Genomic DNA, 26,367 nt, shown 5'->3' on the forward strand with positions numbered 1-26,367 from the left:
TTCTTATTTATCGGCTTGATATTATTATGTAGATCACATTTTTTATTTCTTGTTTAATTATTAATCGATTATTGATGATCGTTATGTCTCGTTATTGTAATGTCTTGGTTTTGTGGAGGGGAGGAGGCTACATGCACCAGATACGCGAGTAGTGTAATTCGCTATCCTCATTAAACAGGATATTAGAGAAGCCATATCGATGGGTACGTCGCAGGAACTGTAATGTCCCTTCGAGAGGGGAAAATGGTATCGAAAGCACGGTTCAATAGAGCCATACCATACTTTGAATATCATGTCCATTAATAGCAGCAGTTGGGGTGGGTTTCAGCAAACCGTATGTTCTGAAGATAACATACCAATTTAGACTAGATCACGGTTACGGGCTGCACATGGTTGCAACCAAAAAAAAACAAGGCATAACACAGAAGGATAGTTATAGTTGAGCAGACGTTGAGATAAACACGATAAACAAAGAGTAAAGATTCCGCGCAACACAGCGACGGACCTGTTTTGGTTCGTTGGATGAAAAAGAGTACGTCAAATATCAAATCCCTACGTGGAAAGTTTAAATGCGTTCTAATCCTGCACCGGTGCACATACGTGCCACGCGGCAACGGGTTTGTATAGCTAGGAAGCTATAAAAAAGCAACAATAGTTAGACATTAGATTGTACCACACATTCCACAAAACGCATCACCGGCACGGGCAATGTTTGTGTCTTTCCCAAGCCCTTGCGCTCCCTGCTCTAGCACCTTGCACTTACACTTACACTTCATTTATCTCTACTAGAGTCCTTGTCGTCCGATGTGCCATTATCCTTTACCATCAGAAGCAGCTGCAGCATCAGCAGCGCTTCCACCTTATCGAGCGGATCCATGAAGCCACGCTGAAGCCACTTGGGAATCGTGGTGCGCGCGTGGCTAAATCCAAGCTTGTTCAGAATGTAGTCGATGCCGTACGGTTCGATCGATTTGCCAGCCCATGAAAGGAGTCTGTAATGTTGAAAATAAGTCGAAATTAGCCACCCGCCTTCCAGTAGATGGTCCGTGTGTATGTCTACTCACCGTACAGTCGGTTCCAGATGCCATGTTTTGCAGTTAAAGTGTCGCCAATCGGTCCGCATGAACGATTCAAGGTCCGATTTTTCTACCACAATATTTACCTGCTTACCCCCAACCCCACCCATGGATGTTGCAGGGCTGGACACGGTACTTCCAGGTCCTTTCTTCGTGTCGTCTGTCGCGCGTGGCACGCTCTTAGTGCCGGATAGCGTTGTAGCCGTTCCACCGGAAGCAATTCCGGAGCTGCCTGCATCGTTCAACTCTACCGCACTGCCACCATTAGCGATCGATTGGCTGGAGGTCGAGTCCTGCGTACCGAGCGACGACATGGAGGGAGCCGCGGCAGACATCAGATTGGAGGTGCTGGACTTTAGCGCGTGAGCAGACTTTAACACCGACAGGCCGGCTTGTGTTCCGCTGCCAGGTGGTGGTGGCGTTACATTGACGGGATTAGGTGACGACGACCGGTTGGTGGTAATGGTGCCGAGCTATTACAAAACCGAACAATAAGAACGGTCAGTGAGTGTGTTTCTTGAATGATGTGTGATCGATAACATACCACTTTTTCTTTCTCGCTGAGGTAAGAAGTAATGAGATCATGTAAGAAGAAAAAGGCATCCGCATCAACGGTGACAAAGATGTGATCTTCGAACGCCGTTATGAAGCTGCACTCCACCATTGGTTTGTCCTCTGTGGCAGAAGATAAGAAATAGGATACCATTACATGATAGGAAATCTCACACGAGGCTAGTCGAGGGCAAACTTACGCGCTGTGTCCGGTGTAGAGATGCCCTGCAGATGCTCCGTCTTGAAGTGTAACTGCAAACTGGGTAGAGCAAAGATCACCTCGCGATTGTGGTTAGGATCCTGCAGCTTCTGGTGCGGCGCAGAGCCTGAACCAGATCCACGGGCCCGTTCGATCGAATTGGTGTTGTGTTCCTTGTCGCGTTCAATCACCGGGAAACGATCCACCGCTGCAAAGAAGTTTGCAAGACAAAGTGTCACACACAACTTTTCCTCGGCCTGTTATCTTCGGGCTCGTAACTTACCATCGATTTCACTGTTTGCGAACGCGTAGTGGAACCACTCGTGCAGCGTTTTAAACTGTGGCGGAAAGATGACGTTCCGCGACATCCGCACGACGGTCGCGTTCGAGTGATGCTGCGGTGGCTGTTGCGTGTTCATGCCCAGCCCGAACGTAAGTGTTTGGATAATGTGCACCTCCTCGGTCGATTCGACGTGTTGCGCTTCGGTCGCGAAATCAATGCACGGTTCCTTCAGACTGAACAGGGCCCACGATTTGGCCTTAAAGTTTATGCCATGGAAGCAGGCCAGCGAGATGTTCTGTCCGTGCAGCTCCATCGTGCCACCCAGCACGGTGCCGATGTTGGACAGCGGCACGCCGAGCGTCGACAGCCACAGACCCTTCGTCTGTTTGAGCGGTCGCTGCCAGTGTCGGTGGTGCCGCGCGTCATGGATCGACGCTTCTGCGCCGAGCGATTTTTTCTCCTCGCGGCGCCGTACACTAGCCCTCAGCGAAGGATTGGCCAGCCGGGGTTCCAGGCTGGAGAACACGCGCTTGGACGATTTGAACTGCTGCGAGAAGAACTCCTCCAGCTTGTAGAACATCTTCAAGATGTCGGCGGTGGTCGATTTGGAAATCATCATCTGCAGCTGGTCCCAGGACAGGTCGCCATGGATGAGAATGATCGCCGGGTAGTTGGTGGGGAGCTTGTTGCCGAAATCGTGATCCTTGGAGAACTTCCACTCGTCTCGCAGCTGCGCATTCAGCGAGCTGACGCGCGTCATCAGCACGCTCGTGCCCATGTAGTCAAACTTCAGCTCCAGTGCCATCAGCTTGATGCCGACCTTGTGATCCGGCTCGGAGCCCGGATCCTCGCGGATGTGAATGTACGTGTCGATTCGGTTCAGATCGATCGTACCTCCGACGATACCGCCCTTCGCATCCAGTGACGATCCACCGAGGCCGACACCGATGTACATGTTTTTGTGACCCGTGCTGCCAATGCTTAGCCGCCCATCGCTGCGGAAAGCCTTTGTTAGCCAGACGATATTGCCCATCACGTTGCCCATGTTCATCTGCACGTTAAGCTTGGTGAAGTTGATCGCGAACAGCACCAACGTTTCCCAGGACGTTACCTGATTCACGTCCGATGGTGACGAGGTGGAGTCAAGGCTGGACGACTTTTGATCCTTTATTCTGGCCGTCGAAGATGCGCTGCTCGCCCCACTACCACCACCCGCCGTCCCCATGCCGATATTTTCCAGGCTCAATCGTAAACGATCGCGATTCAGCGCCTCGCCTACTCGACTGCCCAGTCTGCCTTCCACATCCATCGACGGGTCCCGATCGCTCGTCCTCGAGATACCACTGCCATCTGTGCTTCCCTCTGGTATGATTGGTATCTCCAGATCGCACATGCTAGGCTGCTGCATGCCCAGATCGCCCAGGAACATGCGTCGCACAATGCTGCGTCTATACCAAGCCTTCGGGAAGGCAAGAATCTCCGTCAAACGACGCATGTCGTACTTGAACGACGCCGACCCAATGTCGACAATTGTGGAGAAGCGAATGGTCGCTTTCGACGTCTGGTCAGAGTGTTTGCGAGACGTCAAGTTCGTTTCGATGATGTTTATCTTTTTTGAGCGCGTTATGTGGAACTTCACAAACTCAACGTTAATGCTGAGCGAATCCTTCCGCTCACTGTCAGCAAGCGGCGAGAATTGGTGCGCCTCTTTCAAGTTGCTCTTCTTACCACCGTACGGGTGGAAAATGTACACGTTAAAGTCTGCCAGACACCCGGTCACACTTAGCCCGCCCGCTACCTTGCCGTCCGCGCCAGGGATTGTCGTCGGTTCACCCATCTGAGAAGAAGTGTTACCTCCGGCCGAATCGTCGTCCTGTCGATTGGAACTGAAGATGATGTCCAAGCTGGGTAGTTGCAGCATACACTCAACGCGCGATACCGGAAGACATGAAAACCGGAACGTCGACGGTTGCATGTGGAAGTAAACCACCACATCTACGGGGAAGCTTGCGTACACGGCGGCGTAATTATGTTCCAGCATTTGCAGATTCACTGGATTTGAAGGTCCTCCGCCGGCCGCGGTCACACCACCTCCATTAACAGCGCTAGCACCGCCGACACTGCTTCCTCCTCCCATTCCGGACGATCCTCCCGCTCCCTTGTTTGAAGGTATCGGCTCCAACGTTTGCTCCAGAAACTCTAGAATGTGTGGAGAAATGATGGTCTCCTCGGGGATGCTTTGCAGCGTCATCCAAGCAAACAGGGTGGCTCGCTTTGACGCTAGCTTGCGTGGGATACCGAACGGATCCGCGGTGCTTAGTCGCGGAGAAGCATCGTCTCCTCCCACCGTCTTCGATTGATACTGCAGCTTTACGTCCAGACCAGGAATGTGAAATATAGTCAAATCCACCAAAGCCGTGTAGGGTGTAGTGTTGTACTTCAGGCGCGATTTATCCTTATTGCGACGCGGCGGCACAGGGCTACCCCAGTCCGTTGCTCCACCGGTGCTTCTCTCGCGCTTGTGATGTTTGCCGGCCATGGAGCTGTTGTTATTGCCCGCCATTGCAGCGTTAGTACTTGCGTTATTGCTATTGCCGCCTCCCATTGTCGATGAGAGCCGTTCGTCGTGGATATCTTTGGTATGCAGAACGCATTTGCCAGAATTGACCAGTACCTTAATGTCTAGCTCGAAATCTATGTTAGGTTCCTGCTGCTTCTGCGGATGGCTGGGGCTCTTCTTGCGCAGCTCAACATGCTCTCCATCGATCTCGAGCAGGTGGGGCACGTCCGACGTGACCGAACTTGAATCGTAACGCGGCCAATCAAGCCCAGAATCGGAATAGCCAGCCACATCGGAGTCGGCGCTCGGCAATGAAGACTGACGCATCGTTTCGCTGAACGTTACCCGTGAGGAGTTGGGTGGAATCTTTACCCTGAGCGAAGCGGTTCGCGATGGGCCTGAGTTGGGTGATTCTTGCAGGCTGCTCATGTCTTCGCTGCCGGTGAAAGCATCCATTACGCTGCTCGTTCCACAACCACCACCTGTACCCGCATGCCCACCCGGTCCATCGATGCAGCCTGCATCGATCAGATCCTCTCTGGTTGGCGAAGGAGCCACGAAAGAGCGGGAACGGTTAGCAGCCTTCAACATGGGCTTTCGCATGGCAGGGCGCTTCCATTTCTGCAAGAAACAAACATAAGCATTTGAGTTTTCTATTACAAAGGTCTAGCGACTCTGTCCCTGGAAATGAAGTGTACAACAAGAAATTAAAATTAAATGCAACAATTTTATTTTTTTATTCTATTCCTCTTCTTCTTTTGTCGTACAAGAACCATCGTTTGGACATGGTTCTATAGAATAGGCCCGATGTTCTGGACAGGTTTGCAAGGAGTATTTCGCATCGCTTTCATTGCTCAAGATACCCATCCGAATTGTCGAAGTATCGGTATCTTCGCGTGTACTTTTCGGATATTCACTTTCGGACGACTTGATGTGCTCGCGAGCGACAGCAGTTGAACGACGATCCGCTCTGCCTGCCGACTCAGTAGGAGTGCCATGCTTATACGCCAACGAGTACGAGCCAATAATCGAAGATAGTGGCAGGCTCGTATCGATGTTGCCCTCTGGAGCATCTTCCTTCGCCAGAACGTACTGCACGAATGGACAGTTGGTTTTCTCTGTGGCGTTAATTTCCTTCAGACCTTCGCTGAGCCTTCGCACTACCGAATTTGTAAACCATTTGTCCTTTTCAACAACTGGTGGTTCTTCGTCAACCAATGAGCCGGATGCACTGCCTTTGGCCATCAGTTTTTCCTTCACTTCCAACAACATAGCCTTTATTTCTTTTAATTCCTCTTGCGACCGACTTTTTTTGGCGCCGCCATCTTTGACACTTGATTTGCGAACTCTGATCGTGGTCGATCTGCGCCCATCGTCATCGAACCTTCTTGAACCTCTCCCGTCGTAGCCGTACGCTTCTCTCTCGCCCATTAGAGCAACCTTCGACATGACGGGCAGACTAAGCTGGGCCTGTTGGTGCATTGGAAGCATCGAGGATGATTGCAAATCTTGTGGTTGATGGATACGTTTCAGCTTTACGATCGCTTGTAAGGGAAGCTTAATTTCTTCAATTTCCGAGTCAATTTCGTAAATTGAACGCCGAAGATTCACCTGACACTGGTGCCCACTGTCGACATTTTGACAAAGTAATTTCAACACGATTTTTACAGCCGGCATTTCACCTGAATGTGTTTGCTCTTGACCGTCTTTTCGTTTGTTAATTTAATTGAAAACGTTTTAAATTTAGATTCTTTGCCGAAAGTACTAGGATTCCTGGACCAACCAACCAACAAGCTATTTAAAATATTTGTGCGAATTTTGCTAAAAATCTTTGCACTCTTTGATTAGCTTGTGGTACAGGACGAAAACGCAAAGAGTCCTTCGATCGTTTGTATCCCGTACAAATAAGAAATATCCTCTAAAGCTGAACATAACCTCACTATAAATTCACTTCATAAAACAACACCACATCACCTTTAGATGCCACAATAATGATGTACAGTTAAATACAAAATTACATATTCCCTACTCACCTGAATCATATCTCGACGGAAGTATTTGTAGTACACGGCTTGCAGCTCCTGCAGTCGGCGTTCTTCATTCTCGATTGTTTTCACCGACGCACCAAGAGTACGGAAATCGTTAACAATCTTCGTTTGCTCATTGATTTCGTTCTCCATCAGCAGTGATCGCTTCTTTGGATCCAGCGTAGTGTCAAACAGGAAGGACGGTAGCGAATCGACCGATTTGCGTGACTTGGAATCCTTTCCACCGGGATGGCCGGAAGCATCGATATCGTCACTGTCCGGCGTATCGGACGAGATCGGTTCGTCATCCTCCGAGCCGGTAAGCATCGTTAGCGTGTGCCCAAGGGCCGACAGTTGCTTGCCAATGTTAACGTCGAGATGTATATCTACGCCTTCCATCTGCCACTTTACGTTCAGGAACCATTTCGCATTGTCTGGATGTTTTGCGGCAACTGTTCGCGAGCACACCTCATACGTTCCTTCGGACACGACGCAAAGATTCATAATGCTTGCATCGTTCATGTTGGGCTTCCACTCATCGAGCGACGAATCGAAATCTTCTGCAAACCGTAAGCACAAACCAGCAAAGCGTCCCTTCGATACGAGCGAACCGGAACTGCAGGCTGAAATGATGGTGTTCTCGAGCGTTATCACTACCGCTCCCTTCTGCTCGAAATCCTGTACCGAACGGTTGCCCCAGATTTGTGGAGGCTGGTTCAGCGGCAAGCAGATTCCCATGTCTTCAACCGTCAGTTGCAGGAATAGGGTGGACAGGTTCGCGGTGGTTGCCAAATGGTGGCTGATCTGCCCGAACGGCACCTTCTCCAGCACCTGCTGCGTTGCCATGAGGACCTCCTTGTTAAGGTTTGCTCGCTTTTCCGTCCAATACTCATACGCGTTTTTGTAGTTCAGCCATACCAGTATCGCCTTATCGACGGCTATTGGCTGTACATAAATCAACGGTCTCTTCAGTGTGATCAGCACCAGCTCTTTATCGTCATTGAGCATCTCGTTCTGGAACGCATTCCTCAACCCGATGGTGGTGTTGAAAAACGCATGCTGCTGGAACTCTGGTTCCGCCTCGTCGAAGATGATGTTTTTGATAATCTGGCCCAGGGAAAGGTTGAGATCGATCTGCGCCCTACCGAACAGCTTTGTGTTGGAAGCATCTGCGATGTTTTTAACGCGATTCGAAAGATGCAACTCCAGCTGACCCGTTTCAAAGCGTACCGCAGACGAGCACGGTGTCGTTGCGGTGAGTTGAATGCGCTTCACACGTATGTTTAGCGAAAACAGAATGCGCTTGATCGTTGATCCATTGTCTTCCGAATCCTCCAGCCACAGCGGTACCGGCTTTTCGCCCCCGTACACCTTCTGCACCACCTCATTGACCTCCTTCATGAACACTTTCTGCACAAACACCAGATGGTTCAGCAGATCAGTCGTGAGACAGCGCTCGAATACGCCAATTTCAGCCGATGCAGCAAGATATCCACCCTGTCGCAACACGATTTTTTCTCCTTCGATTTTTTCTTCATCGATTTTTTCTCCATCGATTGGGTGCTCCTCGGTGGTGCTTTCCGGCACGTACTCGGCACTAACGTGCACCGGCGGCAGTGCAATGCACGCTTCCGACGGAAGGTTTGTTTCCGTCGTTTGAATTTTGGTCGTAAAGCTGAGCGAATGGTTCGGCAGATCGATGGTAAACTTCGCCTTGCCACCCGTTACGCCCGTCGATGTGACGTGATCCATTTTGTACTGCGCCTGTAGCGACGGCAACAGCGCCGCACTGATCGACAAGCTTTGCAGTATGATGTTAAACTGCATAACCAGTGGTTGCAGCAGTCCGCTCGGATTGCTGCCGGCAGCTGCCGTCGCGCCCGTCATCGTTCGTATCGTGGCGGTACTGTGCTTGCGCTGGCTGGTCGTAGCCGAGGGCGTTGCCTTGTCGCGTGTATCGCGCTGATGGTTATGGTGATGCAGCGGCGATTCTGGTTCCTCGTTCTGACGCGTGAGACGGGCGGATGTACGTGTCACTCGTAGCTCCTGGAGCGTTGACGAGATCTGTTTCGAGCTTCTCGTCATCATACCGTGCAGAGCGACCGGATGCTGTGGAATGTCCACGTTTACAATACCAATCGAAAGCAAACCATTGTTTTTGTCCTTTCCACGACGTGTTATGCTGGAGTAGAGGGTTTGACTTTTGCCAATCGACACTTTCACCACAGTCCTGAAAGTATGGGAAAAATGAGAAAAATCTTGTTACAATCGATGAATATCGATAAAATAGATTCGAAAGCTTACTGCTGATTTGGTTGCGCTCCTTCCAGCAACACTATCATCGCTCTGCCGACTTGTCCCGTCAGCGAACACTCGAGCGATGCTGGACGTGATTTTTTGCGCCAAGTCGTACTGCTGTGCAGAGCCGTTATTTCCGCCTCCAGCTTTAAGCCGCTCAACGACGCCAGCAGTCTGGTGCGGTGTATCTTTGCTACGCCGAACACAACCAGCCGGGTTCGCTCCTGCGTTATTACACCAACGTCCTTCACAGCTCCAGCCCCGCCAGCGCCATGTCCACCAATGAACTCTTCCTCGTCGCGCATGGTTTTACTTTCGTGCAGCAAGTTATACTTTCGCGCCTTAATCTGCTCAACCGCATCGGGTGAAATAGAAACACTGCGGAGGGAAAGAATAATACATGACATTCGACTGAAATTGTACCGCAAGAAAGGCGTTTTACTTACCGATGAGCAATCGTTTTCGTTTCCGGCATAGCGGAGTATAGATCCAGTAAATGGTAAACCGTTTTCCAGCACTTCGGCGTGTCCAGGATGCTGTGTATCGGTCCCGTGAAAGTTGATCGATCAAATGGTGCGGTGAAATCTGTAGAAATAAAGATTATCAGAAACACTAGAGCCCACTAAACACTGCGCATCACCTCTCATTACCTCCGAACGTGCTCGAAAGACCACCCGTGAGGGAATTTTTGGCTTCAAGCGACTGCTTCGAGTGCGCCTCGGCAAAGGAATATCCGGCCGTCGTGGGACTCATCTTGATCGGTGTGTTGATCGTTTCATTCAGATTCGTGTAGCCAAGCTTTCCCTTCACCGTTTTGCTCGTGCTGCGCAGCTTCTGGGCAAAGCTATGCGGCCGATTGCGAGAGTTCGGAGACGGTGTCAGCGGAATCAACGGGCCAAGTGTTGGCATTTTGCTACGACTGATCGAATGGCGCAGCTCGTGGCGCATCGTGGAGATATCTTCGTTGAATTTGTCGTACCGCTCATCGGTGTAGTCGAAAATGCCGGACGTCTCGATATGTGCCATGAGCGGCTCGTTGAGCGATCCCATCAGCGTCGGATCGTTGATCTCCGACGCAAGGCTGGACTCGTCCTTGAGCGGTGCGCTTCGTTTGCCCCCATTTTCTGGATGCGACTCACGCAACTCATTCTGAGCGTCTTTCACGTTTTGGTACATGTTCGTGATTTGATGTAGCAAACGCAACAGCGGCATGTTGACTTGCTGCGAGATGTAGCGCACGTTCAGGCTGAAGTTGATCACTGTGCTGGTGTGCTTTTTCAGCTGACCACGGGAAACGTACAGCATGGCCGGCTTGGTGTCGTCCGGGAACCCGTCCGTCATCTTCAGCACTTCCAGCTCAACGCCAACCTGCTCGCACAGGAAGGCCGGCTGCTCGCCCGGCATGATAATCGTGAACTTGCCGTTTCCACGCTTTTTGGGATCCTTCTGCTTCGGCGGCTTTTTGCTATCGCCTGCCTCACTCACAACAATGTCGATGCGAATCGTATCGAAAGAGCACACGAGCGAAAGGTTCGTTCCCAAACTTTCCAACGAAGAAACGTCCTTGCTCGACACATTGTTGATCATCTGCTGGGGCATCACGCCGAGGCAGGTCAGCATCGGCTCGAAGATAAGATGTGCATCGAGAATCCGATTGTTATCCTGCATGTACTTCACCGAATGGATTGCCGGCCGGTTCTGCGATGCTGGTCGATTGTTTTGCTGCAGGATAAGAAGAGAAGCGGTCGTTTAGTTTCGGTGAATGTCCGACAAATCAACGGGCAACCACCTAACACTTACAGTCGATTTATCCTTCTCCCGCTGTTTCGTACTTTCGCTCTGCTGCTTTGCCATCCACGAGTACAGATCCTCCTTGTGGTTCGCTGGCGGCGTCCATGGCTTGTCCATCGAGTCGGACGAGCTGCACACGGACGGGGCGGAGCCTTCGCGCAGTGCGCCGTACTCCACCCCGACGGGGTCCTGCTTGTCGAAGATGATCGGGAACATCTGTATGCTAGCACGCGACGGTGGCGCTGCCGGTGGAATGAAACTTTTTACCGACGATTTCTTCCGCAGCTTGTTGTGCGAGTTGTTAGTGGTACTGGGAGAGGTATTAAGGGAATCGCCCAGCTTGGCGGCGGCCATGTGCACTGCCGCCGCGGACGGGATCGGCGGTTCATCGGGCATTTTGATTACTGCGCGCAAGCGCGGGTAGTAATATTATGGCGTAGTAGCGCGAGTACGGGTTGCGGATTGGTACGGTTGTACGGTGTTTTTTTTTAAATTATTGTTATATTTTTTAGGTTGCATTTTTGTGTGGTGGAGAGCATTAAAGGAATCGAAATAAGAAATTGGAGGAGAAAAGGAGAAGCAAAATTTCAGCTACGGTTTTGTTTTTGTAAAATACCAAAGTGACTACACTGCTAGTTTCATTCATGTGTGTTGTTGTGTGTTTAGTTAGTGTTTATCTGTTCTTTTCGCGTATTAGTGGTTAGTTAACAAATGAGCACGAGTACAAAGTTGTTTTCATTAATACAAACACACACACACACGCACAAATACAAGAGGCTAGAGCTAAAAATCAACTAATAAAGCACACATGCACTGGAAAGCAACACAAACACTCGTTAAGTGGGGGAAAGGAAAGGGAAGGAAATTAAGTACACCACAATAAAACCAGTTCTCTGTGCAGGATGAGATTAGATAAGATGCCAAAGAGTACCTACAAAGTACCCACGGGGAAGGAAAAGCATAATCGGGGATACAAGGATGCCAGGGTTGTGGGTAGATGCGTTAACCCACAAGAGGGAAAGAGAGAGAGGGATAGAGGATTGGGCGAATACGTCTGGACACTGTTAGGAAGAGATTGGATTTACCATGATGCGTTGAATGTTGCTGCTGCTGCTGACCGCCACCGGTATGTTGGGTGGGCGCCGTGGACGTCGCCGAGGCGGCTGACTGCTGACGCTGCTGGTGCTGCGGTTGGATGCACTGGCCGAGCAGCATCGTGTGTTCGTTTTCCTCGCCGAGCAGCGGATGGTTTTCGCGCACCCCAACGGGGTAGTTATCCGTATCGATATCATCCGTATCCTCGGCGTCCTACGATGAAAAACGTGGTGTTCAAAAACAAACGTCCAACCGTTCCGATTGGGTATGAAAACGTGTTTGATTCACTTAAGAAGATCAGATTAAGAAAGGAGGAAAGGTGGACAAAGGGAACTCCGAAGGAAGGTTCATTATGGAGGGACTCATTGTCTCGGGATCGATAGGCGTTCATTAGCAACATTAACCAACTGCCCTTCTTTGATGATATGACATGGATTAGTGATACGAATAACACGTTTTACAATTAAGTATATACGAAACCACACCACAGATCCGAAACATACACACTGGTTTTGTGAAAACACTTCCTTTTCAACAAAACTAATCCGCCGATGTATAAAGCTTCCACAGCGTTTCTATTTTTGCATAGCGAAATCACCTGTACATCTTTCTGTACCCAAAAAGCGCACACATAAAACGATATCCGCATAAGCACAGTTAAACCCTATGAAACAATCACCGGACAGGGTCAACGGGGTAAGTAAAACGCGATTCCCTATACGTTGTTGAAAACAAATCTATACAGAGAGACCTTCTATTACCACACAACACAAATCTGTATCTGTTTTTGTTTTGGTATATAGTAGTGTGAGTTATTATGTCTGTGTTGGTTTCTGTTTGCGTTGCACAAATCATGTATGCCACTGCTCGTAATTCTCTATCACTTACCCCAAATAGGTTTGTAACGCTGCAAAAGGAAAGCATTTAGTGTATGAAGTAGTGCTAGTGGTTGTAGACGGTTTACAAAATTGTTGATTAAGCGAACCAATTTAATGTTGGTTACACTGCTTGGAAAACTATCTGCCAAGTGCAGGATGAACCAGGATGCATGATTGCGTGAATGCTCCCAATGAATATGATAGTGGAATGCTGTTGGTGTGCTTGTTGCTTGAACAGAGAGGGGTGGTCGGGAGGTGGTCGGGGAATTCAGGTGGTAGTGTCAAGGGACAAAAAAGTGATATCGAACCCCAGTTTGAACTCTGTTTGATGTCTAAGAAACGTATGATTGACAATAGTGTCCACGTATCGACAATTTGACGAATCTTTGCAAATGAATCCTTTCGTACTGTACAAGAAGAACGTCGGTGATCACACCAATAATCGCACGATCTAAGATGCGACCAACATAGAATGAAGTGCACACTTTAACATACCTCGTCCTGCGGAAGAGCAAACGTGACGTTGACCGGCTTGGCTAGTTTCCCCTTGTACTGATGCTCAAACAGCATTGGATTGTAGAGGACGTTTTTCCATTGCCGACTCAAAACGATGACAGCCTGGAAAGTGACATTAATCTTTTAGTTACAAACGTTCTTTCGTATTAACGGTAGTGCATTCTAACCTGTCGCATCGTGCTTAACAGTGGAAGATACTGCTGCTTGAGTATGCACTCAATCTTGGCCGCCGTTTCGTCGAGCACGAATTTCTGCAGAACCGTACACAGCTGACAGCTTGGATCTTCCTGGAGCGTTTTAGCGAGGGGCGTAAATTTGCCACCGTAGCGGCTCTTCACTGGCCGATGAAGCGATGGCCGTTCCCAAGCATCGGCCATAAGCGCCACGGTTACTGCGGTCCGCCGAATGTACATCGCTTTCATGAGTGCAACCACCTTAATGGCGAATCGATTGCACGGATTCATCCACGCCGTGATAGCCGGGGAAGCCGTACTTAGCAAATTCCAATCCAAACGTGTGTAGTCAATCTTCCGGGTGATGGGCGCCCGTGGCGGTGCGGCGAAGTTGAACCATACCGTTTTGAAGTCGATCACACACGAAGACGTTTTGCCGTTATCGTTACTGCATGGGGCAACGGTACCGGCAGAAGTGTTACAGCCACTATTCGCACCACCTTTTGTAGCCGATGCATCTGCTTTTGACCCAGAGTCGTTCGTGCTAGCGGTTGCGTATGGCTGGCCCGCATTAGAAGCTCCAACGCTGGGTGTACCCTGTGCTCCTTGCATGGAAGTGCCTGTCGTCGAGGGAATCTGGGCCGAATGAGCTGCTGCAGGTTGCGAAGCATCATTAACGAAAGATCCGCGCATCGTTGCAGCATCTAGCTCGTCGGGCACAATGTTCGTTTTGAACGATTTTCCACCATCCCCGATGATTGTGGTAGTGGTAGTAGTGGTGGTGGTTGTGGTGGTTGTAACCTTATCTTTCGATTTGATGTCAAACAACGACGAACGTTCCTTGCCACTGCCTCCGGCTGATTTTGGTGTGCCGGGCTTTTTCATTCCAAACTTTGCCAGCGCCTCCGCTGCCATGTTACCGCCAGCTTCGTTCAGCAAAGTGACCAAGTTGAGTGGATTGTTCAGCGTGACGCTGCTTTGGTTTGCTTCCGAGTGTACGGTCGCGGTGGGCATGGACTCAGGCTCGGGTTTAAGCGATTCTTCCGCATTTTCGGACTTTTCAAACTGCGATCGTTTCACGATTTTAACGCTAACGCCTTCTAATCCGCCCTCAAACATGATGTAACCCAGCCCTCCGGACGTAGTGGCTTCCATGGTGGCTGCTGACGACTCGTCCGGCATTCGTGTGCAGTCAAACATCGCGCGGCTACGATGGGCCGGTATCGCCGTAATAACGATCTGCGATTCGGGGAGATTGGCCGATTCATTCTTCAGCCGGCGCAGTTGCGCATGGGCCTTCCCAATGTCGAGTGTAATGATCAGCTCCTCTAGCTGCTTTTCCGAGGTTTCCAACAGGATCGGTTCACCGGGCACATTATCCGGACGGGTCTGCGACGAAAGATGGGCCAACAGTGCCCGAGTGCCTCGAATAAGACCACTTTTCTTCAGTCCACCTGAACGGACAGTCGGCTGCGTGTAGACTGTGTGCATAGATGCTTTCGTTGTTTTGCCCAGATGGAACCGGGTCGATACTCCCTCGAAGCATACGGCCAACAGGGACGCGCAGCTCAGCTCCTGTACGTTGTCTAGTGCAGCGAACGAGATCACTTCCTCAACCACCGAGCTCTGAATGAGGGTAACATTGATCTTCGGCAATACGATCAACCCTTGCACCTGTGTCGATATGCTTTCCTCGTACACGTCCGTCAAGACGGGTCCGCCGGGGCCTTGGAGATTGCGCTCGGCAGTTGATCGTTTCGAGTTCGAGTGCACCTGCGACCAGTAGCTTAGCGATTGATCGCGCTTCAATATGTTGACGGCTTCGACTTTCCGCACGCATGACGCATGAATGTCATTCACCACCGTCAGCGGGTGTAACGTCGACAGAGTGGGAGTTAGCGATTCGATCATTCTAGAAGAGAGATCAGTGGTAAAGGAAATCGTCAGTAAGATCAGAGTGCTTAAAAACAGCATCAGGGTAATAGAGAGCTGGTTTCAAATCAAAGTATCCAATGCTCAGTTTGAATCCACACAGACGCCATTCTCGTAATCGTAACGATGAAATTTTGCAAATATTTGATTATTTTATTTACAATCTTTATCAACCAGGGCAGCTATTCAAAGAAAGCGAATTTCCCGAAGGAAACATCAGAAAAGGAAGTCATAGAATTTGTGGAAAAGCTGAAAACCATCGCCGATGAACAAAGTTCTCAATCCTTGTGGGAACGGCTACACAACTTCAATTCTGATCTTTTGCCGGTCAAAATTGCAACGGAAGCTGTGAAACAAAACAATCAAAATAGCCATGCCTTTCCCCGATCGCAGCTTGTCGATCGCAGATATGGAAGAGAAGGTGAGCTCGTAGGACAAACAACCCACCCTCCAATGCAAGAAAATACCGATTCCTTCAGTTATCCTGATCATCCAGAGCGCACTTTCGACGATGAACGTCCAGGGCCAGCATTATCGTCCGAAGAAACAGACACCAAATCGCATGTCTTGAAGCGGATACGTTTTCTAAGGGCAAAGTATCGTCAGAACAAGACGTTTCCTCAATATGCGCAAATGTTAGGACGTATGTCACTCTCCAGTATTCGGCAAAAGAATTCACAAGAAGTGAATCAATACTACAACAACCTTGCACACGATCCTGCTCAAACATCCGATAGTACTGATGCCGCTTCGCTCGATGAAAGTTTTCCTCGTTTGGAACCGTTTCACACATCCACCTTCTCCTTCCATCCATTGGTGCGCCGTAAACGCCCAACAGATACAATTTAGGAAATAAAGATTACCATTGACCGGCTTACCTTTGCAATCCTTCCAGTAGAAGCGGTGTCAGCATAACATCCACCTGTCCCTTGAAACGAACCACGATTGAGTTGCGTGTCGCTATCTCCCCTTGCGAGCTGAGGAACTCGTTTTCGCCTTCCTTGCTCTCCTGCTTGTCGAAGCTGCTGCGCACCAGTACGCTCGGGTCCCATGGATGAGGTTTGGGCAGGGTTGAGAATCCGGCCGCACCCGAGAGACCGCCGCTGGTGCCACTTCCCGCCGACGGAACATCGTACCGGGAAACGATCTTCACCTCGCGGCAGTTGGTGTACGTGTCAAAGTGCGGTATAAGCTTGCCGCCGATGTACACCAGCCCGCCGTCCTCGTTTTGCTGAAACAGTGGCATGGAGAATGAGTCGGCACCCATCGGCATGGAACAGTGGGACCAGTTGGAGCAGCGCAACTGTGTCAGATGCGTCACGTAGCTAGCCATCAGTAAGGGTGAGTCGACGATCGGTCGATTGATTTGCATGTGCAAGTTCACCAGCGTGATGTCCTCCTGTGACGAGAGCGCCGATATGAACGAACTTGAAGAGAGCGAATGTGATTCCGACGAGTCTTGTGGATCAACCTGTTGAAGTTGGATCGAAATATGGAAACGAAATTAGCCTAATACGGCGTCAATGAACCAACGTATACTTCTGTAAAAATGAATAAAATAGATTCGTAAGGTTGTTGCTACGAAAAGTGCGACGAAAGTTACCTTCACATTCACTATAGCAAATAGGCAATCATAATTAGTGCTATTACTATGATGCCAAACAGCACACAAAGGGCACACGGAACAAGTGGTTTAGTTGCAAAAGGTCAGTCAGTGTATAATAAAATAATGCAATTTAAAACTATTGTATAAATAACATGAAATATAAATGTAACAAATGAATAAAATGAATCAATTAAAACCAACTATGCATACATATTAAGCGACAGGGTTTTGGCACTACGGCATATTTACCATCGAATCAACACGGCAGGTTTGGCCACAGCAAGACCGACACAAAATTCATTCCAAAATCATACAAACATAAATAAAACTATACCATTGAACTGGCACAAGTAGCACTAAAGCACAGAGGAAAAATACATAAATTGGAACGGAAAATGGGGTTCGAAATTAGCAACAACTTAAAATCAAATCAACAGCCCTTACTTAAAGCGGAAAGAGAAAAAACTGAGCAAAAAGGGCGACGGGATAGGTAGGAAAGATAAAAAAGATAATGACTCATGGAGTCAAAAGCAAAACAACGATGCTTAATAAAAAATATCGATTAGAATACAAATAAGTGGATGCTTAGCAGTGCACATCTCTGCTCCGAAAAAGGAATGATTCAATAGAATATAATTCTTCTTTTAAGTTAAATTTTGACACTTCCTTTTTCATCGCATACCATCTACGTGCCTCGCATCCGTGCTTTCCTCTCACGAAGAGTTAAAAAAAAAACAACAACAAAACAATCAAATACAAAAACTGTGTCACGCTAGAAATCCTGATTGAAATTTTACTCACATCATAAACCGGCTTAAAATGACGGAACTCGGGCCGGGGCGAAATGTTGCTAAACTTACGCATCGGTGTCGCTAGACCGTGGAGCCGCCGTTCCTCTTCGTTCTGTTTTCGGAGGAGCGCAGGATTGATTGTGGCCACAGGCAGACACGCACACACACACGCATACATATCATGGCACACCAACCAACCCACATCGTACATACACACATACCACATACAAACGCACATCATGGATCATGGTTGCATCGTTGTGGACGGAAGGGGCCAAAACATACGCCAATACACGCGCGCCAATGTGAGGAGTGGAGGGGGGTTCGGTGCAGTGAGGAACCACAGCCAAGAGTGTCCGGTTTGCCGTTTTGCCCGATTACATGTAGGTATGAAGGAAGGATGCGAATGGGTGGTATTTGTGTTTATGCGTACGTGTGCGTATGTGTGCGCCGATCATGAGAGGTGGCCAAGTGAGGTTTTTGGTTTTCGTATGGGTGGTGACAAAATCGTACGGGATGATTAATTTAATTGCAGAATACGCAGCGATAAAAGAACAACAGCATTTCATCATGTTTCATCGTTCCGTCCACGGCGCACAGTAGAAGATCGTTTGGTTAAACACATCCACAACAATTGTTATGCAGGTGCGGAACATTGAATGTTGCGCACGTGGATAACGATTTTTGGTTCATACAGAGTCATTCAATTAATAGTGGCGGTAGAAGGAGCACATGAGAAGAGAAAGATAAGAACATGACAATTGGCTGCTTCTAGGTTGCCAGCTTACACTGTGAGAGAAGCAACACGATCGCGATCACATTGAAAGGATCATGATCCACTGTACACAGTCAGGGCGATCCGTGTGCTTTTATCATAGTGAAATTTCATTCTATTATTCTACAGTTTCTACGGGATGAAGGCTAGGGGTAACAAAACGATACTCAATATTCTATTCTACATACTGCTTGCGCTTTACTACATAAGCGTAATGCTTTTCGATATAGGCTAGATGAATGTTCTTCGAAGAAAATGTATAGAAGCCATAACAAAACATAACAAACTTCAATTAGAACTCAAACTGTTAACACGAACGCATGTGGAACTGCGCCGTGGCCTGTTAAATTTGCGCTGCAACGCTTGAGTGGCAGAGTTTGGTACTCTTTCTTAAACAATATCCTAACCTGCAGATACTCAACTCGATCGGCAGAGGTTGGATGGTGCGCGCGAAAGACCCAACCAACAAAATAACTCAACGAAATAAAGAAGGGGATCTACCAGCTAGGTACAAGCTACCGCAACACTTACCAGCTCCGCCGTCGACTGGGGTCTCATCGGAAGACTTCTGTGTTCGGGCGTGTGGATCTCGTAGTCGCTTCGATGCGTCGACAGCCGCCCCTCGAGCTCATTCGGTCCCACGATGCTGAGATCCGATGCGAAGCGCTTCTTCTGTATCGCCACCGGATGAGGATGGTGATCGACACCGCCCGCCTTGAGGCTGGAGCTGCGGGACGCGTGCAGATCCTCGTCCGCCGAAAAGAATGCTTCGGACGGATTCTCGGACGTTAGCGACACCGTCCGCTGCACGTCGCGCATTATGACATCATCCGAAGGCATCGGGCGTATGCCGGCACCCATGGGAAGACCCATACCGCCCAGCGATTGTTCCGAGTCGGAGGCCAATGGATGACCGGGAGAAGGAGCAGAGTGAGACATTTCCAACATCATCTGATGGTGGTGATGTTGCTGCTGCTGCTGCTGCTGATTATGATACTGTGCATGATGTTGTCCCTGGTAGTGCTGATGATGCTGATGATGGTGATGCAAATGGGCGGACGTCTGCTGTGAATGCGGATGATGATCGTCTACCTCCATTTCGCCCTGCAAATAGTCGCCAGTCACTGTCAGTCGCGAGTCGGATGCGTACGTGTTAGTAACTACAGATTTCAGCACCTTGAATCCTTTCGGGGTGAGCAAACGGGACTCAGTTCCATCCATGCGGCTAGGCGTTGGGGTGGATACCTTCGAACTGTTGGCGGTGGTTTTGGGGCTAGAGTCCAGCAGCCGGCAGTACGGCACATCGTGTGGTATGGTGCTTTGTCTACGGTTAAAGACAGGAAACAATTAATGCATCGTTGACGCTGCTAATGCGAAGAATAAGGCGTGCTTTGCAAAGCGAATGTAGGTAGTTTTATACAAAGTCTTTCAATAGCTTGCGGTAAGACTTCACCTGGAACGTACCACTATCGGTTCATCCGTTCTATAGGTTCCTTTTCTTACGAAGAAACAAAGAAAATTCCACAATGCGCAAAGCTTAACACATTCTAGACAAAATTCAAGGAACCGGACACCAAAATAAAACACCACACTTGGTTCACTTCATATTCTTACCTTCCACTGGTGTAGGAAAATCGTCGTCCACGGGCACGGTCCGAACCGTGTGGTGAGCCGGTGTCTTTTTCCTTCACTCGTTCCAGCGATGATTTGCCGGAACGCTCGCCAGGGCCTGTTCCCGGGAGTGATGAGCCTCCCGTGGGCCCGGACGCACCTCCACTGCCACCACGGATAAGTGTGTTGTTGGGAGAGATTTCCGCCGAAGCGTTTTTCTGCGACAGTATCGTATCATGCTTTTGCGGCAGATGCGGTGACTTGCTGTCCAACCCTATACCGGTACCGCAGCAGGCCGAAGGTACCCCTCCGCCATGTGCCGGAGGATGCCGATGGCCTGAGCGGTGAAGGTTCGGCTTTCCAATGTACTCGTAGCATTCCTGCAACGAGACCGGCTGCAAGCTATACGGTGGTGTGTGGAACACGAGTTGACCCTCGTGCAGCAAACTCTGTCCGAACCCGTACTCCCGCGTGTTCGGGTGGATGTGGTAGCGGGCGATGTTGATAAACTCCTGGATGTCTTGGGCACTTGGTTTGAAGAATCGCGGTCCGTTGCGATTCGTACCGAAAAAGGCACAACCACCGACGCAGCCACATCGCACCGGATCCGTACTACTCGACCAGAGGAACCACAGCTTCTTGTTCTTTTCATCGTGCACTTTTAAGTAGCTGAAATGGGAAGCGATATTGGTAAGAGACCTATTCCCGTACGAAATGCAGCCTAGTTTCAACTCACCTGTGTTGTACGAGATGCAAGCAATGCTCTGGAATGGGGAGAGCTGAGGCTGCTTCTATGATAATTGGTCCCAGCGATACACAGCCCACCTCCAGCCAAGGTTCGTTCGAATCAATATCCCGTCCACTGTTTCTTGCTGAGTGTATCGATGCATATGGGTCTTCCTTATCGCGGCGATAGTGTATGGATGTATCGTCCGTCCGATCACGTCCCTTTCTGCTCGACATTGAACCATACGGATCGTCCCGGTGTTCTTTCGAATCCTTTCGATGCTGCGGATACGGAGGATCCACTGCATTATCTCGCCTTCCCGACTTCAGCACACCGCCCGAAGACCCGGACCCGGTGGACGTGATCATCGGTCCGCCATCGTCCATCGCAGTTCGTCGATAGATCGGGCCGGTTTCATCCGACGACTTACGGTAACCATCGTCCGGCACGTGCTTCGTGGAATTCTGATGATGTAGCTTGGCCGAACGGCTGCTTCCGGTAGTGTTGGTGTTACTGTGCGAGTTGCCACTACTGTACTGACTGAAGTGCCCACCGGTAGAGACAAACTGACGCAGCAGTATGGTAGGCACCAGGCCCGTTATGCCGGATTTGACCTGCTGCCCATGCAAGTTGCACGTGGCCAATCGGATCGGTGATATCCACGTGTGCATGGCGGTCCCGTTTTCGATCAGATACAGATCGACCGCATCGACGGCTACTCGAGTCATCCGATACTTGATGTCCTCCGTGGAGGGACATCGGTACTTGGCATCCTCTTTCGTATGGGGGCACGTACTAGACGGAACACCGTGATGGCAGTAGCGTACAGTTTTCGGAGATTTCAACTCATTCTCCGAATCCATCGTGAGAAAGGCAAGCGTTTCCAGACCCGTCACAACGTTGGCCAGCTGCGAAAGCGTCATCTTGCCGGAAAGTTTTCCAAGCTGTACCTCTAGCAACCAAGCGTACTCGAGCGTTTCCTCTTCCAGCTGCCTTCCTTCGTTGCTGAACATCGCATGGCCTCGAACTTGCACGGCGGACAGCAGCAGATGGCCCTGGCGCAAATGTTTGTCCTTTGCCGGACGAATCGCATTATCGGACGATATCAAAAACGACGGGCTTACTAGCACCTGGAGCTCCGTTTCGTAAAACCGCTTCTTCATTTCGAACCCGAGCCGTTCGATCAGTACAATCGGACAGGGTGGGTCGTTTTCGTTGCAATTCTTCATAACGTGGGCTTGCAGGTCGTGGATCGTAACGCTCACAATAACCTCCAGCGGACGGTAGAGCCTCGGATCGAAGCGCTTTGGCTTTTCGTCCGGGTTGAGACTCGTTTCCGACAGTGACTTCGATGGATCATCCTTTGAAAACCCGGACGATTTGCCATGCCCACCGGCCAGCGGACTGCTACGGGACGCATTCTTGCTGTTCGAATTTTCCATATCCGTAAACGATTGATCTTCCCCGAAAATGTTCTCCTTCAGGTGGATGAAGTTGCGCAGAATTGCACCATAAGCGAGCATTACCGATGAACCAATTTCCAGCTCCACCGACACTTGGTCCGGGGGTAAGCTGGTGGGATCGAATCGTGGCGCACCACCGTCACCGACCGTAGTCCAGGCAATAGCGGGCGATTTACGCATCTTTGGTATGCGCATTGGGCTTAGCAATATTTCCTCCTTTTCCGGCGTCGTTATGTCGGCCTGCGGATCCGGTCCCAGTGGTGGCATCGGATGGTAGATGTACTTGATCGAAAGTGCCACTATCGGCACGGTCCAGCAGTCAATCCATCCGACCGCTCGTTGACAAACCCGCCGCCACTTTTTGTTGATCAGCTCGGAACGCTTCTTGACGCTACCGTCACGCGTCAGAATGCGTGCATTTTCATCCAGCGCCAACAGAATTGGGCGACTGCTCGATATTTCCGGAATGTACATGCTCAGGTCTAGCCCTTCGCCGTGGATCCAAAACACAATCGGCAGTTTGACCGGCAAGAAATCGTCAAACGGTAAGGAAAAGCTCAGATCGAACAGATCGCCACAGAATGCGAGGTGGTGATTTTCCTGATTGGTGCTGGAGCAATCGATCCAATTGAACTCATTGCTTAACGTTAGTATTTCAAACTCCTTCAGGATCACTCCGAACTTCCAAGTGTACGGAACGAAGCTGAGAATGTCCGGTCGTGCCTTCGATGCCCAATCTTCGATCAAATCCTGGAAGAACTCCTTGTGGGAGAACACGATGTACGCTGTCGCCTTGCTGCCCGTTAAATTAATCGTCCACTCTTGATGATCGTTCCATTTCAAGGGATAATGCACTCTGGAAAGAAGCGCAACATTGTAAATTTAGTAAAGGAAAGTTATCTTGCAAACCCCGCTACAAGAGATTGAATGGACTTAATTGCTCTGCAGCAAAACCCTCATCAACATGTGGAAGCCCTTGCAAAAAGTACACTACTATCTTCGGTTGAATCTAATCGCGTCGAGCGCGATAATACTTACTTCACATTAAATTGCAGCGTTTCACACTCGGCCAGACTGCGATACTGCAAGCTAGTGGTTGCTTCTACGTGGAGCAGCTGTCCAGTCACCTTGGTCGCCATTCCGTCCTGCAGTATAATCCACGGCAGCGTCACTTCCAGATACGAGCCCGCACCAATATTCACGTGCACTGCGTTCGTTTCTTTGTTCTTCGAAAACAACACATCGATCGTTGCTTCGTTCAGCGTGCACAGGCTAATGTCGAACGATCGCACTTCACGACGATCGCCCGGTTTCGGCGGTTTCGTCACCGGCATCGGTTGATAGTCGGGCGGGAAGAAGAACTTGAACAGGTGGTCACGCTGCCGATCGGCCCACGGACCGTAGCTGAAGTCCGTACCCTTGCCGCATTTGATGTCGATGCCCCAGACGGGCGGTGCCGCTTCCACAACGTCTCCGTTGGCGAGCGTCAGTGTAACCGGCTCTTCGGGCACTACGCCCGCCTCGTCCATGTAGAAGTACAGCTCCGTCAAATTGGACATCATGACCACGAACCCCTCGCCCATGTATCGCGGTGGCTCATCCACCATCCCGGTAAACTTGGGGCTCGGTGCAAGCAGCACCTTCGCGTTCTCGACCTTTGCCTTCACGAAGTGCATAAAGTGGTCCAGCTTGGAGACTGCCGGTTTCGTGCTGTAAACACAGTGTGCCTCTTCCACACACAGCGACAGGGTCGTCGGTGTGAGCCGATTGCCGAACGCGAAACGCCCAGAGCAGATGTCGATCTTGATGACCGGAATAAGATCACGCCACGTGGTCGCGGTCATCGCCTCGGGCCGAGGCTTTTTAATCTTTGCCGATGCTTCGCTGATGTGCCGTTGATTTTCATCGTTCATGACCTGTTCCTTGAACTTGGCTATCTCCTCCGCATTCATGTCTTCCGTCGGCACCAGCACCGACGGCTTCAGGCCGAACGTTTTCTCCAACCGGGCGTACAGATCGGAACGGTTGTAGATGTGCACCTCGAACCCGTTCAGCATCACTGACAGGCGCGTATCGGAGTGGGACAAATCTTCCGACACATCTTTGGGAACGTACGAACGCCACCAGCGGAATATAAAGTATCCGTCCTGCACGCGCACCGTATAGTCGAAACACACGTACACCACGTCACGGAACATGATTTTGCCGGCCAACGGATTCACGTTCAGCGAACCGATCTTGAAGTATGCACCACGCACGTAAAGCCGATTGGCCAGCTTGGTGATGATGCAGCCGAACAGCCGCGAGTTGTAGAACGTAATGTAGACCATCCACACGATCGAGGAGAGCAGCGACACCAACAGCCAGACCATGTTCTTGTCCAGCTTCATGTCCTCGAGCGGCTGGGTCATGTTGAACTGACCCATGCTCATCAGATCGTCGCCGTTGAAGGCCGGCTCTTCCGTCACTTCGTAACTCATTTTGCTTTAGTGGTGGTTGGTTGGTTCCTTTTTCGTTGCGTTAAGCACCCGAACCCGGGGCACAAATTAGTTGATTAAAATCTCGGCACAAAAAATATCCTGTAAGTAACCACAAAAAGAATAAAGTATTTAGAAAGAGCAGAGAAACATGTTAAACGATACCAGCAGAAGCAATAAACTTTATTATGATGTTTGTCCCAACAGACGATAAAACTGTTCAGTTGACCAACAAAAACGCTGAACTCTAGCTTAACGCTCATTGCGGTGGTATAGGTCAAAGCTGTCAACACATTCCTCCCCACTATCGCGAGTGAAGAAACACAACAACTATTTCATTACCGACTCTTTAATTCATCGCGCTCGTTCGCGCAATAAAAAAGCAACACTCGAAACAGCAAAAAGCGCAACACAACAAATCGATCAACACAACACGTCTAGACTACGTACAACGTCAGACGCATAGCGTGGAAAAAAATGTAAACAAACCACGCTTGCTACGAAACTATTCACGATCAGCTGATGGTGAAATTCCTGCAGGCAAGCGCACGCAGGCATTTCCCGGCAACCGAAAGGAGGAGAAAGTTACCCCCTCTCGCCGTTTGTTATGTCTTGGAGGTGGTGGTGTAAGACGGATCTGTATGTCGAGAATGGCCGTAGCACAACAAACGGGAAGAAAAATTCGCGCTGACGCAGTACGCACCACTCCCGGTGTTTACAGAAATCGTTCCCGAACGCCGTCACTGCTACGACGCCAACCGGGCGAAGAAGAAACCCGTCAAGTGAAAAATCGATACCCACACCGAGAATGCGATTCGATCGATGAAATTCACTCAGTGTGTGTGTGTTACCACAAATCATCACCGATGAATCAGCCCGTTTCTTCCAATCACCATCACGCTGATTACGCTTATCAGCAGCGGGGTATGCGCGAGATATTACGCATTTGCTGCAGCTGTGGTAGAAAAGTGACCAATAATCGACACACTTTGCCCTCAAGGTGGTGGCAGCACCAGAGACACTGAACTTCCGCACTGGGAGGGGTCGGTGTAGTAACTTTTCCACTGATTTTTCGCCCACTTCCCGACACATTCCACCGTGCACTCCAGCTTTCCGCGATTGCCTACCTTTGGTGCTGCCTTTTGCGTACAGCTGAGCAACATAATGAACTTAAATTTAATCACAATTTCTATCGAAAACTAATAGCATCACAGTCCGAACTAGCACACCCTGCCACCATCTTGGATTTTGATAAAACCTGACATAAACAAAGGCTGCTGACAGCTGCTATAGTTTTCGCGTAACGCTATTTCAGCGTTATGTTTAGGTGCGACTCCACGATTACCAACGGAACCTTATAAAGGTTTGTGCGCGCGACACATGCGACAATTCCGATCTGTATCAATGCTAGAGGAATTGGAAGGGAAGTCATCATTTATTCTGCATCGAAACGCTTCCGAACTACATATATGATCTTTAAAAGAAGATACGTTCATTTGGTTTCATATGTTTAGCGCATTCCTCAAGTTCTTGGGGG

General features: G+C 49.7%; 1 protein-coding gene across 6 annotated transcripts; it reads right to left on the reverse strand.

Moving 5' to 3' along the window:
* LOC120958247 (transmembrane protein KIAA1109 homolog) lies at nucleotides 1-26,090 on the reverse strand. 6 transcript variants are annotated; one of them, XM_040380899.2, is made up of 21 exons: nucleotides 25,958-26,090; nucleotides 23,392-24,932; nucleotides 20,900-23,209; nucleotides 20,167-20,832; nucleotides 19,729-19,876; nucleotides 19,084-19,656; nucleotides 17,788-17,889; nucleotides 16,259-16,851; nucleotides 13,443-15,360; nucleotides 13,255-13,377; nucleotides 11,872-12,094; nucleotides 10,796-11,190; nucleotides 9,646-10,717; nucleotides 9,442-9,580; nucleotides 9,002-9,373; nucleotides 6,704-8,927; nucleotides 2,111-5,291; nucleotides 1,829-2,035; nucleotides 1,621-1,751; nucleotides 1,065-1,549; nucleotides 1-992 (listed from the first exon to the last, which is right to left on the reverse strand). In XM_040380899.2, exons 2-21 carry the CDS (start codon nucleotides 24,831-24,833, stop codon nucleotides 773-775), a joined length of 16,524 nt encoding a protein of 5,507 aa, XP_040236833.2. In that variant the 5' UTR covers nucleotides 24,834-24,932; nucleotides 25,958-26,090; the 3' UTR covers nucleotides 1-772. The 6 variants fall into 6 exon arrangements, with proteins under 6 accessions (XP_040236833.2, XP_040236836.2, XP_040236832.2 ...); XM_040380902.2 differs by lacking the exon at nucleotides 11,872-12,094 and adding an exon at nucleotides 12,770-12,788; XM_040380898.2 differs by having other exon boundaries at nucleotides 1-383; nucleotides 770-992; nucleotides 19,084-19,876.
* Between the last annotated feature and the right edge of the window lie 277 nt (nucleotides 26,091-26,367).

The sequence above is a fragment of the Anopheles coluzzii genome, chromosome 3 (genome assembly GCF_943734685.1).
Source record: "Anopheles coluzzii chromosome 3, AcolN3, whole genome shotgun sequence".
Taxonomy (NCBI): Eukaryota; Metazoa; Arthropoda; class Insecta; order Diptera; family Culicidae; genus Anopheles; species Anopheles coluzzii.

Bases quoted from the DNA above. Each gene is read 5' to 3' on its own strand.
- LOC120958247 (XM_040380898.2), bottom strand. From the start codon at position 24,833: ATGAGTTACGAAGTGACGGAAGAGCCGGCCTTCAACGGCGACGATCTG. The intron at 20,833-20,899 runs GTGAGTTGAAAC...TTCCCATTTCAG, and splicing joins TTGCATCTCGTACAACACAG to CTACTTAAAAGTGCACGATG. The intron at 15,361-16,258 runs GTAAGCCGGTCA...TCTCTCTTCTAG, and splicing joins CTACTGGAAGGATTGCAAAG to AATGATCGAATCGCTAACTC.